Source organism: Chenopodium quinoa, unplaced genomic scaffold (genome assembly GCF_001683475.1).
Source record: "Chenopodium quinoa cultivar QQ74 unplaced genomic scaffold, ASM168347v1, whole genome shotgun sequence".
NCBI classification, from domain to species: domain Eukaryota; kingdom Viridiplantae; phylum Streptophyta; class Magnoliopsida; order Caryophyllales; family Amaranthaceae; genus Chenopodium; species Chenopodium quinoa.
In genome coordinates this window covers 2,975,165-2,995,408 of record NW_018743285.1, presented here as the reverse complement: position 1 = coordinate 2,995,408, position 20,244 = coordinate 2,975,165, and the positions used below count along the sequence as shown (strand labels likewise).

At 35.9% G+C, this 20,244-nt stretch overlaps 1 protein-coding gene and 1 pseudogene across 1 annotated transcript; both read left to right on the top strand.

The window, feature by feature from the left end:
* Window positions 1-2,582: 2,582 nt before the first annotated feature.
* Window positions 2,583-9,150, top strand: LOC110735739 (serine decarboxylase-like). The gene is made up of 6 exons (XM_021915918.1): window positions 2,583-2,758; window positions 2,888-3,270; window positions 6,086-6,317; window positions 6,408-6,601; window positions 7,090-7,226; window positions 8,060-9,150. Exons 2-6 carry the CDS (start codon window positions 2,949-2,951, stop codon window positions 8,624-8,626), a joined length of 1,452 nt encoding a protein of 483 aa, XP_021771610.1. The 5' UTR covers window positions 2,583-2,758; window positions 2,888-2,948; the 3' UTR covers window positions 8,627-9,150.
* A 4,404-nt stretch (window positions 9,151-13,554) lies between these two features.
* LOC110735738 lies at window positions 13,555-16,344 on the top strand (annotated as a pseudogene).
* The last annotated feature ends 3,900 nt before the right edge of the window (window positions 16,345-20,244 follow it).

The following is a 20,244-nucleotide window of genomic DNA, read 5'->3' as shown; positions in this document are numbered from 1 at the left end:
AACTTATTTTTGCTCAATTAAACTTATTTTTTGCTAAAATTTACTTATTTATTAATTCGGATTGAGACACATAAAATAGATGATACTTGTCCTTTATTTTTTTCTTCTTTATTCTTTTTTTTTTTTTCTTGTCTTCTACGTATTTGATTAGTGAGAGTGAGTAGCTAGAAATCAAAGATATAAAGTAGAACAAAGACGCATAACATGGTAGCATTCTCTTTTCTCCCTTTCTTTTTCATAAATCATAAGCCAACATTAGTAGTAAACTTTAGCAAATGCCTTGTAAATAAAGTTTGGGCAAGACTTCTTATCCACAAACTAATACGTTAACTTGTCAATCATCATGGTAGGGGTCTAGGAGAAAAGACTTTTACAAAAATAGTTTGATTAAGTAATACCTCCTTTGTTCCTATTGTAGGAAAAGTTGAGGTGAGTATTACAAGAATTACAACGTGAGAAATTTATACTGTCCATAAAAAACTGTCCCATATATAAAAGTAGTTGTCTTTAAAAGATTGCTTCACATTATAATCAGTAATACCTCTGTTTCTGAAAATTTGACCCACTTATTATTCATGTGGTCAAAATAAAATAACTTTGACCATATTTTATATTATAATTTATGTTGGAAAATAACCTGTTGAAATCAAGAACAAAAACAAGAAATACCGTTACAACTAATCAAGATCCGTCCTCCTTCGGTTGTGCCGTGGTTTGGAGCCCACTGCCTTAGAAGCAAAACATGCCACCACCGGTACAGATATCCTAGTGACGCACGCCCCCCAAGTTTTACACAACGACCTCCCCAATCTGTGTACCCGAACTCGAAGGTTGAAATTGCTCAAGAATTGTTCAGATCTCAAAGGGTAGGTTTGTGTTTTTGGTTTCGTGAATGAATTAATCAAAAGAGAGATAATACTCGCATTTATATGTATCTCGAAAATAGGAAACAAATAAGCAAAACAAGCTTAGGAAACAGGCGGGCCTGGTCGGGTAGTTGGCCACTCGTCCGGGCGCGAGATAGGTGTTGCGCCCAGTTGGGCGATCTCAAACACTCCACCGGGGCAAGCAACCAGGCAGACACCGCCTTGCCGGGCTCGTCAGAAATAGGTCCCGCCGCTCGGTCGGGCGAACCACCGCCCTACCGGGCGCGAGAGAGCGACCAATTCCTACAGCCAGAATCGCCCGGTAGGGCAACGCCTGCCCGACCGGGCGCGAGTACTCCTTGGAACAGCATTGTTTAATCCCCCACGAGTGCGGGTCGTCAAGGCTTTGCAATTGATCCGATTGCATTACCATTTCCAACAATCCCCCACTAATGCAAGCGGATTAACAACATGAAATCTGAACATTAAATGAAAGTCTCAGTACTTAAATGCTAGTATCTGAAGATTTCAACTAACACATTAGTGCACAAGGTTTTCAACACTCCCTAGTGAGTATCCTAAGATTTTAACTCCTAGGAGCGAGGAAGGGACCTTGTAAACACATACCTTGACTTTAGAGCTTAAGCAACTTCGCAAATTTTGGCTACTATTGTGAACTAATGAGTACTTCAAAAGAACCATACTTGTTCTCTCTAGAAGAGCACCACTCTTCTTACTCACGTAGGTGTTGCCCCCCATCCGGGAGAAACCCCAAGAGGAGACTCTATTCTCGGTATTCAGCCAATCACTTAGACTGGCTTGAGCTAAGTGGTATGGTAAGGCCTCGCGCTGATGACACCCCACCTCGACCCCTTCCCCTGAACCACCTTCCCCCTCCCTAAAACCCCCTCCTCTCCCTTCGAAAAACTCTTCCTCCCCACCGGCCGGTGCCAAAACCCCCTCCCTGGCGAACACGATTCGCCCTACCCTTGCCATCTCCACCCCGTTTCCTCCCCTTAAACCACCACTCGAAACCCTAAACCCTCAAATAAAAAATCTAGGGTTTCGAATAGAAAGATTATATTGTAATAATATGATAAATATAACTTTAAGAATATTTGACGAAAAGAAAAAGGAAAAAAAAAAGGTGTCTTTGGAGGAAAAAAACAGCACTAGGAAGTGACACGTGTCATTTATGGTGTTTGATTTAGTACATGTTATTGATAAGTGACTGTAGTAAACATCCTTGATTAGAACTCATTCGCTGTATAGCTTGTTAGAATGACCCAAAACTAAAGTGACCCGAACAGATTCAAATTGACCTAATTTTAAAAAACAGCCCAACATTATCTGATTATGATGCAACCTAAGCCGTTCGTATCCGATCCAAATCCACACTACATATCCAATTTGAAAACTTTGTATACATCGGATGTATAATAATCTCAGTGCTCGAGGTGTCAATTCGGTGATTAGATCATTCGGACGAGTCTAGCTTTATCTGAAGTCATTCTATATCATTATGCTCATTAAAATTAAAATCTAAATTAGATTACTTTTAGATTAAGTCTAACCGGATCAGTTTTTAACACCTCTGCTAATATGTACCCTTTCTAATGACCTATCGGAGTACCGACTAGTTAGTTAATTTATGCAGCAAATTGCAATTGATAAATGCAACATGGACAAGTAACATATGCAACTCCTATAAGACAGTGAGATTCCAGTTATTGGGATACTCGTACTCGCACACTATATATATACAACTCCACGCTATTCTTCACCTTCACCTTCACCTTCACCTCGTTCTTTAGATCCAAACATTTCCAGAAAATCTCTCTCTTCTTTCTCTCTCCTGCCATTTCGGATCAACTTTTCCTCTATTTTCGCAGGTCATCATTTACTTCCACAATCTTAATCAATTAAAAATTAAAAAATGTCATCAATCTGTTAATTTTAAATTAATTATTGTTATTGATTTTCATGATCTTAATCTGACTTCAATTTGTTGAAACTTTCAGACCTAATTTCAGGTTCAATCGAAAAATTAGGGTTTTGGAAATCCCAATTTATTACTTGAAAATGGCGGGATTAACATTACCCGAAGAATTGAACCATGATGTTGTTGCTTTGTTGAACCGAAAGGATTTGGATCCGATGGCAGTGGTTTTAGAGTCGATTCCGCCAGTTGTTTGTAATGGCGAAAATGGGGTTGTGAAGAAGATCAAGACTGGTGAAAATGGTAAGAGAGAGATAGTTTTGGGTCGGAATATTCACTCGTCTTGTTTTGATATTACCGAACCCGAAGATAATGACGGGGTTACTGGCGATAAGGAGGCGTATATGGCTGGTGTTTTGGCTAGATACAGGCAAAGTTTGGTTGAGAGGACTAAACATCATTTGGGTAATGATCATTTCCTTTGTTTTCTTGTTTTATTTGATTTTTCAAGCTTTTGGGAGCTTCATTCAGTTAATTTTTTTTGATTAATTTGTTTCTATTGTATATTTATTAATGATGATTGTTTATTTAAATGTAACTTAGATTTTGTTTTTCTTGTTTTTATAGATTTTTCAAGCTTTTGTAGCTCCATTCAGTTAATTTCTTGATTATTGTATATAATAACGATGACTGTTTATTTATATGTAACTTAGATTTTGCTTTCTTGTTTGATTTGATTTTTTTCAAGCTTTTGGAACTCCATTCAGTTAATTTTCTTGATTTACATGTTACTATTTTATATTTAATAATGATGAATGTTTATTATAAAGGTAGATTGTACAAGTATATTTTATTACCTCACTGAATAGTGATTTCGGTTTGATTATGAATTTGCACTTGATAGTTGATATGCCCCTCAAGCTTTGAAGCTTTTGGTTGGCATTTTTATGTATTGAGAATTTGAGATAATGGGATTAGACGATTAGTGTCAATTTAGTTTTTTTATTAAAAGAGTTGCGAGTATGAAGTTAAGTCATTAGATTCCGGGGAAATTTGGGATTTTTTGCATCAGATAATCTTTATTATATAGTACGGAGTACTTTGTAGCGAAAAACAAAGCTTTGTGATGATTATTTGGACAGATAAGTGGTTTGTTGTTCTAGTAATTGACTTCTGTATTTTCTGTAGACTATGAATTACAACTATAGTAATTATACTGCTGCTAATGCTCTTTGTGACTGCCATCACAGTCATGGTGAGTTTAAATAGTTTTTCCTTTTTCTGTGAAATTTCACCTGATAGTTCTATTGCAATATGAAAAACTAGTAACACTTTTGGACTTAATACTAGAAAGTCTAGAATTAAGTCTTTGCCACACTTGAATAGGTTGCTTACATGGTAGAATATAGTGATATTTGCTCTTTACTGTTTTTTTTGTAATTTTTTTATGTAATAATATTTAATATTTTGTTTTCTTTCTTTTTTGTTTTTTAATTGGGGGAAGAGGGGAGGGGGTTATTGCAGGCTTTGCAGCTTAATGGGTCGTCTTTGTCCTCTTTGATCAAAAGATCTTGATTAATTTATAATGAGTAATAGGAAGAAATAACTTTTGTGGAGATCCTTTGGTGGAGAAATTTACTATTTGTGATCTGGGAAAGGTCAAGGGGATCGATACCATAGGGGCATAGGGTGCCAAGCTGCTAACTCTAAGATCATATGATATCAGTTCTGGTGTCATGCTTCTAAGTTGTTTAGCATGTTGATGTAGTTCTGCATAAGAGGGTTCTATTTCATACAAGTATTAAAAATGAAAGATTCTTTAGATTTATGAAGATCAAAATCATCGAAATCAGGGGGAAGTGTTGCACTTTTCTCTTTTTTAGCCATTTACTGCAAAAGTATGGTCTATTAGTGGTAGTCATTTTCCTACTTTTAAAAAAAAAAAAAAAAAATTAAGTTTGTAATTTTTATAGGGACCACCACTTTATCATTGAACATTTGGAGAAATAGTAACTAGTGAGCTGTCCAATTGTGTGGTTCCTGTAAGTTATGTAGTATGATCCACAAGACAACAACTCCATGGTTGTTTTGTGCTAGATTTCTCAATCACGATGGAGATAGTTGTGTCTTCTAAATATTCTACATCATTTACCTGTTGAACCTTGGACAATAAATGCCATACGTATCATTTTGAGATCACATAAATGGAGTATACATATTTTCTGGATGTCTTTTTTTCTTAACTTTTGGGTAGCCTGAAATTAGGGTCTACCAACCTTATTAATTGATCAATCTAATGAAGGGCTATTAATATCATCTTAACTTTTAGAGTGGCAGAAATCATGTTTGTTTGTAATCTTCTTTTCTGGAAAGACATGTTTTTCTGAAGATGGAAACGCTGACATGTTTAAAGTATTGGAAAGCTGAGATTTTAAGTGGATCGTTGTTCCTTTTACGGTTATACCTTTGTATATCAGGCCTACATGCTCACCAACTGAGGTTGTACTTGTTCTATACGCTGCAATGTTCTATGCTCCATATTGATGGATGAATTTAGCTTGCATTTGTTAGACAGTGCTTAATTTTTATTTTATCTTAGTTTTTCTAACCAAGAGAGGGAAACTGTTGGTATTACGATTAGAAGGTACAGATATAAAGATACACGAGTCTTCGATTTGATGCAACTTTTTTTATGTGGTAAAAACAATTATAACTTTTTTACAAACACAATATGAATTCTAACCGCCAAAAAAAGTTGAGAATGAGAACAAAAGTTAAACAGAATATTGACTGAAGTATGAACAAACGATTATAAAAGAAAAGCTGTATATGAAACAGAAGGTAATTGTAAAAGTTAAATACAGAATAAAACATTTCCTAATAGTCTATCCTTTCTTATGCACTCCTTTCTCCTCAGCTTTCTTCTTAGCCTATTCTTTGTCAGACGACTATAATTTTGATATCCTTACTATTATTTATCTATCAAGGAGAAGGCATGATTTGCCTGAAGAATTTTGTGGTCTGAGATATATGAAACCGAGGATTTTGGTTATGGCTCGACAACAAAGTCTTAAGGCTTTCCCTTAATATGTGTTGGGCTGCATTTACTGATCGAATACCTTATAGTACAATAAATTATATGGAGGTGGATAGTATGGTTCCTTGCCCCAGCCTGCCCTTGCTTCCAATACTGACATTGAAATACTTGATTTATATTGTTGGGCTTCTTTTTAATTGTATGCATGCACTGTTGTGATGTGGCTGCTTCACCTTGTTGCAGGATATCCTTACAACTTGGACTTTGATTATGGCGCTTTGAGTCAATTGCAACATTTTTCAATAAACAACCTCGGTGATCCATTTATTGAGAGCAATTATGGTGTGCATTCCAGGCAATTTGAAGTGGGTGTTTTAGATTGGTTTGCCCGTCTTTGGGAGATTGAGAAGGACCAGTACTGGGGATATATTACAAACTGTGGGACAGAAGGAAACCTTCATGGCATCCTTGTGGGGTAAGTATACTTAACGCCCATTAATCTATTATGGAACACTTGAGGGGTGGTCATGGTCTTTTAATTCTCTGCTGGTTTATGAATTTTCAGGAGAGAAGTGTTTCCTGATGGCGTTTTATATGCCTCGAAAGAGTCACACTACTCAATCTTCAAAGCTGCACGCATGTATAGGATGGATTGTGTTAAGATTGAGACGTTATCATCCGGAGAAGTTGATTGTGCTGATTTCAGAGCCAAGCTTCTCCAGAACAAGGATAAACCAGCCATCATCAATGTCAACATAGGTAAATCCTTTTTACTTTGCCTCCTGAAAATTTTGAACTTGTTAGTTTTGGAGATTATTTTTTTATTAATTTTGTCTATTTATAATTTTATAGGGCCAAATATAGATATTAAAGAGAGGTTTGATTTTATCAAATCTTTAATGGGAGTGTTTGGTTGAGAGAAAATTAGGAGAGAGGTTTGAGCCCAAAAGGATAAATTTGAAAAAGATGTTTAGAGGAGCTTTTTCTAATTGTTTAACAAGATTTCTAGATAATTTTCCTAGAAATAATTTTTCCAATGTCCTTATTGGTCATTTTAATACATAACGTAGCCATTAGGTATTTATCAAACCCTTTTTACACACACCCACCTACCCACCAAAAAAAGAAAAAAAAAAAAAAAAAAACTTTGATATCTTTTGTGAGTAAAACTTTTTCCTTAAATTACAAAATTAACATGCTTGACACCTTTCTGTGTCTAATACTCTAATATGTTACTTTTATTGCAGGAACTACTGTAAAAGGAGCTGTTGATGATCTTGATCTTGTGATACGGACTCTTGAAGAATGTGGCTTCCCCCACAATCGGTTCTATATCCACTGTGATGGAGCCTTGTTTGGTCTTATGTTACCATTTGTTACTCAAGTAAGTACTTATCATTATTTTTACCATTTGTTAAAGAGAAAAAAAAAAAAAAAAAAGCTATCTTAGAGACGTTTGTCCACGTCACAAAAAAGTGGTGACATCTGAGCATTCAGTTTTTAGACACTTGGTAGTTGGTACCGTCAACCATGTATTGTCTTGGTATTTTTTTTTCTTTTTGCTGTTGACAAAGTCTTGGTGAAACTGCTGGTTGCATTAGTAATTAAGGATGTGTTCTCTTCAGCTTACTTTGACATATCTAAACGTAGGATGTGTTCTATTCAACCTTAATTATCTAAACTTATTTTGTCTATTCTTGTTTTATTTGAACACTTTTCCTTACACTTGATCTGAACTTATGAACTTGTCTAAACTTAGAAGCTTGTTTGAATTTCTTATTACTTGTTTTGTTTGAAACAAGCTAAAATCAGTTGCGCAAACATAACACACCCGAAGTTATGGGTCTGGGTTCTCATTATGATATGGCTGGCTGCTTGGTAAAGATGTTGGCCAAATTGGTAGAAGCTGGTGGCTCCATCTTTTTAGGTTCATGTCTGTACCAGGGTGTTGCATTGTTGATCTTTGTGGTCCTTGGGGTTGTTCATTTTCCATCACACTTTGTCCAAAAAATTGGAACAAGATTTGCTTGTTCAAGGAGTTGTCCAATTGTCTTACACGTTCTTCCTCTCAAAAGCAGCTACATTAATACAAACTATTTTGGAGAACTGTCCAATTGTCTTACATGCTAGGTTGTGTCAAGCTATTGTGCAAGTTGATTTTTGAGCTATTATTATTACATATTTTGTGCTACTGCTCACGAGTATTACACTATGCAGGCACCTCAAGTTACATTCAAGAAGCCCATTGGTAGTGTCAGTGTATCTGGCCACAAATTTGTGGGGTGCCCAATGCCCTGTGGTGTTCAGATAACAAGGATGGAGCACATCAATACTCTGTCTAGTAACGTGGAGTATCTTGCTTCAAGGGATGCTACAATCATGGGGAGCAGGAATGGCCATGCTCCTCTATTTCTATGGTATACCTTGAACAGAAAAGGATATCGTGGTTTCCAGAAAGAGGTTCAAAAGTGCCTCCGCAATGCCCACTACCTTAAAGACCGGCTTAGAGATGCTGGAATTAGTGCCATGCTCAATGAACTAAGCAGCACGGTGGTGTTTGAGCGTCCTCACGATGAGGAGTTTATCCGACGTTGGCAGCTGGCTTGCCAAGGAAGCATAGCTCATGTGGTTGTGATGCCTAGTGTTACAATAGAGAAACTCGATACTTTCCTTGATGAGCTAGTTGAGAAACGTTCAACTTGGTACAAAGATGGGGGCAACCAAATTCCATGTCTTGCATCTGAGCTAGGCAAGGAGAACTGCGCTTGCCCTATGCATGAGTGAGAATTTGCTTGCTCGACTAGTTTTCCTACTGGACCGAAGTATTTCATTCAGATTTCCTTACAGCAGTGTATCATTGTTGTTGTCATTAACGGTGTTGGTATTTCTTATGCTCGGGGTATTCCATTTCAAGGTTGAAGAGAAGTAATCTACATAGTGATAGCATTTCGTGTGGCATAAATAAAAAGTGAGGTGTTTTGTTAAGATGGGGTTTGCGCAATCCCACTCAATCAAAGTAATACTATTGTATGCTTGTTTCGTGTACTTAAGTTACACACCTCGTAAATGTAGCAGTGTTGTAATGGACAATCCAATGTGATATCTATCTGTGTATTCTAGAGTTTGTGAGCTATCTTGAAGCTAGAAGTTTAAGGTATTTATATGGAGATTTCTTTTGATCAAACCACTAATAGTGGCTATGTATTCAATATTCAGTGGTTCAATGGACGATGGTGCCTCTCTTATGATGGCCGTCTACGAAACTTGGCAATCGCTACTAATTTTTTATTGCAATAATTTTTTATTTATGCTTGTCAGTTGTCAGTGTATAGTTTCAATCACTAATATTTTTAGTTACCAATATGTAAGAATTAAGTTTGGAAGTGTAAAAAAAAAGCAACATGCTTCGGTTTGCATGCTATAAAACAAAAACCGTGTGGTAATACAAAAAAGTAAGAGGTAAGGTTGTTTTTTTTTAAAAGTGATTATTTTCAAATTTTCCTTTAATAAGAGAGTTTTAAAATTTAAAGTTCTTTAGAGGAAATTTGATTTTAGGGACTGTTTTCTTCACCTTAATTTTGTTGAATTTAAATTATTTTTAACAAAAATTAAAACTAATAATCCCACCTTTGGCTCATCTTCTCAAAATAATCCCACCTTTACGTATTTTGGAAATAATTTCACCTTTATACCCCATATTCTCAAAATGAACCTTTCTACTTGCAATCGTTTTAACAGGTAAATTTTTTGTTTTTTTTTTTCTTTAATCTATCTCTTCCCACCTTATCACCTTCTTTCATGGCAACCCCTCCATCACCACCATGGGTACCACCCCTACCTCTGAACTAAATTAGCCCTAACCACCACATCACCACCGAATTGACCCCCATTCCGAAACTCAAAGGGGCTACCATGTTCCACTTCCAACCATTACAAATCCAATCAGCCACATCGCCAAAAGCAATCTCTCATACTGTACAAATTCCAGCAATCGCATGACCATCTCCAACCCCTAATTCTCACACCCTTACACAACAGCCCCAACCTTCGCCTACTCCCCTGCTCCCCACCGCAACAACCACCTGACCAGCCCGTTGCAACAAACTGCAACCAGCCAGCCATCTCCACCTTCCCTCAACAACCGCTTAGCCGCAACTCCAGCCACCTCCTCACCGCAGCCAATTCTGGCACCATCGAACCACAACCCTTCTCCGCAACACCCAACCACAATGGCTTTGGGCTGATTTGTGGGTTGTATTGCGAATTCTGGGCGCTATTTTTGTTTGAATTGGTGGTTGTTGGGATTATTTTTGGGTTGAATGAGTGGTGGAGCGGCGCCGCTGGTGAGGTGCGTTGTCGGTTTTAATTTGGTGGCTGGTGGCGTGTGGAGTTAGGTATTATACGGATGTCAGAAATGGTGAATGGCTTTACAATGGTTTTGGTGAAACCGGCGTCCGGCATGAAAGGAAATAAGCAAAGGGGAATTCCAATAGGTGCCTGGGTTAGGCTGATCCGGCGGGTTGCTGGTCCGACGGGAGAGGGAAGGTCTAGCAAGGGACGGAATCGGTGGCTGGTTCTGGTTGTTTCGACGATTGGTTGGGTTCGGCTGTTTCGGCGAGTGGCTGGGTCCGGCTGGTCATCGGGTGGCTGCTTCGACAAGGCGTTTACTCCGGCAAGGAAAGGAAGAAGGAGGGTTATTATTATTATTATTAGTATGAATATTATTATTATTATTATTATTATTATTATTAGTATGAATATTATTATTATTATTATTATTATTATTATTATTATTATTATTGTTATTAAAAGAGGCAGCAAATTACACGAAGTTGGATGGGAGTCTAGAAACAAGTTGAGCTCCCACCCCTTTCTGAATGCAAAAGCTCAAACGATGAAATAAAAAATCGCCAATCCTAGCATTGTTACAATGGCTAATAGCAAGAGATTTGATACGTGAGAGAGTACCCAGAGCCTCCTCCTCTAATTCTCCAAACGTAGAGAAAGCAAAAGGGATGAACTTGTACCCATTCTCCTCGCATTTTGACGCGTACTTCTTTTTCTTTTCCACAGCACAATTCAAGGCTAACCCAGGAGCCCAAGAACTCTAACCCATGCCTACAAAGAGAGAAATGCCAGTAACGTCCAAACAAACATCTTTGCCCCGATACCAATTAACCAATAAAAGATCCGCAGGTCTGAGATCCTTCCCATCCTCAGAAAGGAAGCCCATGGGAGCCTCCTTGCGCGCCGCAATCCCAACTTTGGAGCATATGTCAAAAAGAGTATCACGCACCAAATCGTGTCTGAACTTCACACCCACTTCACTAGAGCAATGGACAGCATGATCTCCTCACTGATCCATCTTAGGGGCATTGCAGCTCGGACAAAGACTGCCTTCATCGAAAAGAGGTATCATGAGCCTATAGCATAACACCGAACGGAATTGGCGGTGGTTCATCGTCTGCCCCAAGCCCGCAATGGGGATATTATTATTATTATTAGTATTATTATTATTATTATTATTATTATTATTATTATTATTATTATTATTATTATTATTATTATTATTATTATTATTATTTATTCCTTTATTTTAAAAAAAATTATATATAAAACCCAATTAGAAGGTGACACGTGTCATATTACCTTCTAAAACAGGTTACCAAATTTACAAATCGGTAAAAGACTTATTTTGAGAATATGGGGTATAAAAGTGGGATTGTTTTCAAAATACGCAAAGATGGAACTGTTTCTAGAAGGCGAGCCAAAGGTGGGATTATTAGTTTCAATTTCCTTATTTTTACTGATTAAAACTTATTTTTATGATTTTTTTTGTTAATTTTTTTTATTGAAATGGATTTATTTATGATAAACTTCACTTATTTTTGCCGAAGTTAAATTAATTTTATTGATGAGAATCGATTCCAGGATCACCTAGAATCGGGAGGAAAACCTTAACCACTTAAGTTATCCCTTACTCTTATTGATATTATTTAATAAGGGTGGAGTGAATAGGACCTTAGCATAATTTTATGTAAATCATAAAAAACATTTATCTTAGGTTCAATTAATACGGAGTAAGAAACTTCAAATTAAAGAAAATTATTGTATTTTTTTTTTAATATTTAAATGTGAAAAACTTTTGATAGTTCTTTCGAGAAAAATTAAATTTATGGGGCTTTCAATAATGGATCTCATCCTCGAGACGATGTTTTTTCTCTTGAGTTTATTTTCTTTTTATGTTTGTATGGCGAGAATTGAGATTTAGGGTTTCATAATCTCTACAAGAATTCAGAGGACCGCATGAGTATTTTCACTCAAACGACTACGCATCAGTGGATTTCAAGCCGAATCAGTGCAAACTCACAGATTGTATTAATTCAGATGAAGTTTTTTATTAAGGCGATTGTTGATCAAATCTACGATGTATCTAGTTTTAAGGTGTTATGTATTTGTATTGGAATTCTTTATTTCTTAGGAGTTATATATAATTATATAAGTGTCGTTTGACTATTGTTTATTAATGAAATCCCTTTTCTTCCCGTAAAAATAAAATAAAATTGTAAATCAATCCACTTTTATGTTTTTTTTATTAAAAAATACTTCCTCCGTTTTTTAATAGTTGCAATAGTTTGACTTTTACACTATTCAAGTGTTTCACTTTGACAAACTTTGATGATTTATAGCTATGCAAAAATATAGTCATGTGGAATCTTGTTAGATTTGTCTCGATTTATACTATTTTAATATCAAATGTTTATAATTTTGAAATCATGTTAGATTGATAATTAAAGATATTAACGATTGAAATCATGTATCGACAAGCGTGAAAGACAAGTGCTGCAATTACAAAGAAACTGAGGAAGTAGATGAAATGACAAAACTATCCCCATTTATTATATGAAATGGAAAAGCTGCCCCTCTTGTATTGGCTTGAAATGGAAAAATTGCCCCTCCTTTATTAGCTAAAATGACAAAATTACACCTGATAATCTAATATATGAAGTAAAAGTACAATTTAGGCTTATACACCGGGAGGGTGTTTGTTTAGGGGGATAAAAGGGGTGAGATAAGGATTAAAAAATAGGGATAGAAGAAAAGTAGTATTTGTTTAGAGGGATGGAGATTAGAAGGGGGTTAGGCAAGGACGAATCTAGGAATTTAATATGGACCGGACTGGATCTCTAAAGCATATTTATAAGTTAACTTTTAGATTTCTACAACAAAGAATAAGATATTATTATAAGAGGTAAAACTCCTTAGGCTAATAAAAAGGATATTAAAAAACACAAAAAGAAAAAGGAATCATTGAGCTATAAGTGGAAATATCAATACGAAGTATAACAACATTTATTTTAAACAAAAAAATTGTGGGCTATGAGTTTTGATCTCTAAACCCATACATTCAATGGTTAACAATGCAACCAACTCAACTAAATTATCTTCAACAAATATAATTGCAACTTAATTGTATTATATATTTTTTGGATCATGGGGCGGGCCATGGCCTGGGCTGGCCACCCCCTGAATCCGTCTTTGGGGTTAGAAATAGGGAATTAGGGATTAAAACACCCACTTATCCCGACCTTCATTTCTATAACTAAGGGGGAGTGATACAAAGGGGAGGGATAAGAAATGGGTTAAAAAGGTCCAAATTACCCTTAATGAAATTGAAAGGGTAAGGAGAAAGGGTGGAAGTTAGTAAGGATATTTTTATAATTTTATTACTTATCCTTAATTTATTTCCTATACTTACCAAACATAGGATAAAAATTATTTATCCTTGTCCCACCTATCAATCCCCTATCTTTATCCTCCTTTCTTATCCCTCTTATTTCTATCCCTTCAACCAAACGCACCATGGATGCTCCTCCTAGTTCTCAACATCTTCATCCTCCAAACTCTAAAACCCTACACCCTTAAACCCTCTCAAACTCTCAAAGAGAGAAAAAAGAGAAGTTTTTACATACTTTCATTCTAAGATGTCAATGAAATTAATCCAAAATCTCAAACCCACCAAAAAATTTCATGAAATTTCTTATAGTATCCTCAATTCATCAAATACCCACCAAAATCGTCAAATGACAACAAGTAAAAGAGTACAAGACAGGAGCAAAAAGAAGCAAGTTCACGACCTTGAAATCGTCACAGAAAGATGGAAAATTTTCTCCAAAATCCATCATTTAATGGAGGTAATCAAATCTGAACCTGAACATGTAATTTCTGCTGGGCCTTGCTATCGCAAGCAGACAGAGCATAACACTGTGCGTGCTTGCTAGCGAAGCTGGGCCAGCCATCGCTGCATGCTGTGCTTACGTGCCAGCGTTGGGGCACCAAGCAGCAGCACGCTATGCGTGCTAAGCATCGCATAACAGCAGCCCAACACACGCACATAGTAGCGCCTAGGCATCAGCCCGCATGCGTGGCTTGGTAGCTGCACGCATGCATGGGCGTGCTGGCTGGGTAGCCCAGCCTTGGTGCTAGGCGCCAGCTGGCAGCCTTGGCAGCCAAGGCAGGTTGCCAGCCAGCCATGTAGCATGATCAGCCGGTCAATTGGTCCCCCCTTTGGTGGTCCTCACCTACTCTCTCCCTCCTTGTGGCACTTGGAGCTTGTTGATTGCATTGCATTTTTATTTTATTTTCATAAAAATAAAATAAAGGAAAATGCAAATCTTCCACATTGATGGGAGAAGGAAGATCAAGTCTCAATTCCTTATAAATACCCAAATTTTGGGTTTGGGAAAAATCACTTGAGTTGAACTCAAAAAGGCATCTCCTTGAAAAGTGAGAAAACCTTTAAGCTCGTAATACTCTAGTTTTGTTTGGTCAAGTCCCGACTAACCTTCGGGATTAATACCGTTCGGGTCGGGTTGAGGGTGTGAGCCGTAGGAGGCCCTCGCACTTGCGAGGCTCGAGCTTTGAAGTAAGAGCTTGTGAATCGAGCGAAGCACGCGTCAAGGGTAAGAATGTATTTTCTCTTTCTCTCTCTTATGTTGTTAATTATGTGATTGCATATTTAGTTGCTTGAACGGGTCTTGGGTGGGTTTCTCTTCCGCGTAGCGCAACAATTTCAATTCGATATCTTGAACAAGAACGCCGTCAAATTAATCTCCCTAAACCCCATAAATTATATGATTTTCTTCGAAAATCGCCGAAATTGTTTGATGTGTATAAGGATCGTAAAGGGACTTTGTGGGTTGGAATGACCCCAGAAGCTGAGGATTTGCTTGAGGAAGAGGAGAGAGAAATTGAAGCACATAGTGATAAATTAGCTGAGTATGTTACTAGGATTTTGATGATGTCGATTGATAAGCGAATTCGGATTGATAAGATTGCTCATTTTAGGAGGGATTTTGGTTGCCATTTGATTTTAGGAACATTTGGGTGCATAATTATCCTAATCTTTTTAGGTTAGTTAAGGCTAAGGCAGATGATGGGGGTGTTGATCATGAGTTTTTAGAGTTGGTGAATTGGAAAAATGAGTGGGCAATAACGAATTGGAGAAAAGAGGGAAAAAATTTAGTGGGGATGAGTTGAATTTGCATTCTCCAGGGAAGCTTTCATTGGCATTTCCAATGAAGTTTCCGCCGAATTTTAAGAAGTTGTTTAGGTTTGGTGGGACATTTTCAGCATTTTCAGAAGAGGGAGTATTTATCCCCTTATGCTGATGCTCGAGGGCTTGCAGCCGGATCACAGGAATTTGATAAACGAGCAGTTGCGGTTATGCATGAATTGCTTAGTTTTACACTTGAGAAGCGGCTGGTTACTGACCATTTAACTCATTTTCGACGTGAGCTTGTGATGCCACAGAAGTTGACGAGGTTGAAGCATTTTGGTATATTTTATGTTTCAGAAAGAGGGAAGCGGTTTCATGTGTTTTTGAATGAGGCATATAATGTGCCGGAGTTGATTGAGAAATGCCCATTGGTTCTTTGGAAGGAAAAGGTGATGAATCTTATTGGTTATAGAGGGAAGAAGAAGAAGGCTGCCTCTTTCGACGAATTTTCTGATATTGAGGATGAAAAATTGTTCAAGAGTGATTCTGATGATGAGAGACTCCAAATTAACTTAGAGCAAGAGAGTACATTGGATGGTTTAGATGATGATGTGCTTGCAAATGAGGCTGAGATGGATATTGAGGAAGTTTCTAGTGCTTATAAGGATGCTTAACCATCATCCAGTCATTATTTACTATGGATGCTTCTCAGCTGCATGCCTAATATTACTGTAAGACTTTTTTGAAGTTTAAACTATAGCATTTTTTGACATTAAATTTTATTATTTTAGCTGTGTTGCAATTGCTGTAAGGCCTGTAACGGTGTTCGAGTGCTATAACTGGCTTTAGAGTTAAATTAGGTGGCTCATTGAATATATATATGTATATGTATATTTCTGTGACAGTATTTAGTCTACTCACCATATAATTTTTGAAGGAAGTCTGATGATATGTGATACTCTCATTTCACCTTATACCACCTGAGTCAATAAGTAATTTTCTAGATTCGTTAAATCTACTTTGCAACCAGCTAACTGTCTTAGCATATAACTGGACAAAATTTATTTCCAGTGGAATTGTTATAGCTTGAAGGAGTTCTTTGCTACGCATTCCTCTCCAAAAAAAATTGTCTTACCTCATAAACTAATATTTGGAGCCAGACAACAGCCGTAGTTAATATTGTAGCTTCTTCCAGCAGTTTCAATAATTAACCTATTATATCTTGTTCAGTTCATCTTGATGATGAATACTTCCTGTTCTTATTTATCGTGACATATAAGAACAGGATTACTTAAATATTCTTGTTACCTGGTCTTATTTGATCAAATTCAAGGTCAGCTGTTGTTTTTGTTACTGATAACAGTACCAGTTGGAGAAACTTTTGTGCATTTTGCTGCTCGATTTTTCTGCTGTCCATAACATAGCGTCTTTGCATTCTTGGCTCCCTATTTGTATAATTGTATTGTCATCTTATTATTTCTGGATCGTTTTCTGCTATTCTCAATGTCTTTTTCTAGCTCTCTAGTATCAACCTGCAATGTTTATATTAAATTTATTTCCCTGTTCTTTGTATAGAAATCTATGTTTGAAGTCAATTGCTGCATTGTGGCCTCTTACCAATTGGCTATACACTCACAGTTGGTGATATATATACTACTGAATTTCTGCAACTGCTGTGTATCTGTTGTCAAATACCAGAGATTATAATATATTGATGAAAACCCAGCTCAGTTGTCTTAAAGTTTGAATTTTACTCTCTACAGAAAACTTAATTTTTGAACTTGTCTGTGTGTATACTTAGCTGTATAGTTCTGGTAATAGTTTGCGATTCATGTGGCTATAATTGATCTAAGGACCTCTTCTCCTCTCCTCTTTTACAAACTGCACCTAATACCAGCAAAAGTTGTTGACGAAATAGGGTGTGGGGAAAACAAACCTCATACATGTAGCCCTTTCTGGAGGAGTGAACTGTGATTCTTGATAAATACTGAAGATATACAATTTTACAGTTTACTATAGATGTCCCTTCTTGAATCTTGATACTTGGATTTGTTGTCATTTCCCCTCTAATTCATAGGTTTGCAAATATGCTTTGATAAATCATGTACGAATAGCTATGTACGTTAGAGCCCACATTATTTCACCCATCAAGTGAGAACGTCTATCGCTTTCCTTATCTCTAGTTTGCTTATACTCATCATCTGTCACTACCTAATGTCTAAACAAGTACTTTGGCCTTAAAATTGTTAAATTGCTAAGCATCTCTTATATTATTCTGGACATATCTATGTCTGATATTGATCTTATTTATTATCCGTCAGATGTCAAATATTAACAAATTAATATCATTGGTAATTTTTTGTAAAAACTGTGCATATACTACTGTTATGTCAACTTCATTATGTTGCTAGTTTATTCACTTTATTGTATACCATGCGTTTTTTTGTGAACCTGAAACCAGCTGGTAACATTCTGTAGTGATTCTGCTGACAGAAAATTGATGGCACGACTGGTTTTATAAAGTTGCTTTCTAATTAGTATTTAATTCCATGAATTTCACGACCATTGTCAAAGTGGCAAAACCTAGCAGCATCAAGTGTTATGAACCTCCATGAATCAACTTGTGATTTATTTACTTGGAAAACCGATTGGATTTTTAGGGAATTAACTTGAGACTTGTGGAGTTTCTGTACCTTTTTCTGGCTTATGCGTTTGTCTTAAAAGGCCTAGCATTAAAATCGACGCATGTTGCCCTTGATGTTCATGTTTGAACCACCAGATTTGGAGTTAATATTCAAGCAGCTCAGAGTTTGAAGGCTTTAGACATTGCTCCTGAGGACTGAGACAACTATCAGCAGGCCTGGCACCAGAGAAAGATGAGTAAACATTGTCCCTTTCCTTGACGCTTCACGATTTCCAAATTAACCAACACCAGCAGAGGCCATAGTCACAATTTGCTCTGCTTTCTTGTTAAACATAAATAATTGTAAACAGTTTTTACTTGAAATTTATTACATCTGATCAAAAAGAACCTGTGTAATTCTCCGTGTGATATTACCCAAAGAAAAAGAAATCGATATAATTGAGCTTTGGATACTAAGCCAATTTGAACTAACTTTAAAGGCACTAATAAGTTTAAAGGCCGATTTGAACAAAGTTGCGTACTTGTACAGTTGTACCTTTGGACTACATGTTGAAAATATGTGCATTTATCGGATAACATAAATAGTGAATAGTCTATTCTTAGCTTTCACTCTAATATTTTCCAACATATACATACTATTAACACACGAAATTTGTTTTGAATACACTTATAACTTATACACCAAATAAATCAAATAATACTTTAAAAAAAGTTATACATTGTTAAGTTATCTATAATTTTGTTCTCTCATTTTGTCACCTTCCGTTTGATAAATCCACATTTAAGATATAAGGCACCAGAGCATCGGGACATTAAGTTTACAAATATCCTATAAAAATTAAAGCTTCTAATATCCAATATCTCTATTTTTGATTTTACTGACCCTATTACATCTTTACAACTCTATTATATCAGTATTATAAGCGGTACCTTGTATGTTTTTTTTTCGTTCTTTTTTTTATTGCTACCCCACATTTCTCGTCTTATTTTTCTCATTCTAAGAATTTTATTAATAAAATAAGGCTTGCCTTTTTTATTTAATTTTTTTTTATACTTTAAATAAATTAGAAGAGTCATATAAAAAAAAGTATTAGGCATTTAGGCCGGTCCGCAGGTGAAATGTTGTATTTTCTTTCAATTTTTATGTTTGTCTCATTTGAAAATACATTTAAAAATAAAAAAACTCATGCAAAATCTTGTTAGTTTCGTCTACAAGTATCATTTTTTTTTATTTTTGTCTCATTTGAAAATATTTAATTTTTTACAATTATTACGTATTTGCAATTTTAGTATTGTTACTCATATATATTATATATACATTAAAATGGTAAAATATCCAATAAAACCAACAATATTAACGAACGGATAGGAGGGAGTACTACTAGTAGCTTGTAAGTGTGTGGGTTTGATTGTGTGACATTAGTTGAACTATTTCCCCTCTTTCAAAGTTGGACGAAGTAAATCACCGACCATATATTCATCACAAGATAATATATTTAAATCATATAACCCGGAAAAAATTAATCAATTAAAAAATCATAGTACTAGTAGGTCAACTAATATGAATTGGAAGTCGTAGACATGTAGTGCTTGGAATAATTCCCACAAAAAAAGGTAAGAAAATAAAATTGAAGAATAAACCGACTATATCCAAAAAGTAGTCAAAAGTGTCAATTAATTAAACCAATTGAAAGAAAGCAACAATTAAAAAATCATGCATGTATTCTTGTTAACTTGTTAAGTATACTAAATGACTAATGGTACGAGTTCATTGGTACACCTAATTGGTTGATATCGTGCAATTTGAGATAATTAAAGATATTGCAAACAAAAAAACAAAGATAATTAGAGAAGTTTCCGGTAAGTTTTTTGTTTTTTTTTTTTTTTTTTTTAATGGGAAATTGCCAACTTTAACTTGTACGACCAAGACAAAATAGAATTGGGTTGCTTTCTATATTAAATCACCAAGTGGTAAATCAAGAGAAGTGCACATGTTTTTTAACACAAAATCTTCTTTCAAATTATCTACTTTCTCTGTTTCTGAAATTTCGATTCACTTTGCATTTATGCGCTCTCCAATGAACATCTTTGACCAGGAATATCTTCGGCTAATAAGGGGCTAACAAGATGGATCCCATATGCTAATTTATTTATATTGTATAAGTCATTAAATGTGGTCAAAGTTATTTTATTTTGACCTCTTGAATAGTAAGTGAGTTGAACTTTCAGGAGGTAGTACGTACCTTCCTTCGTTTGGAT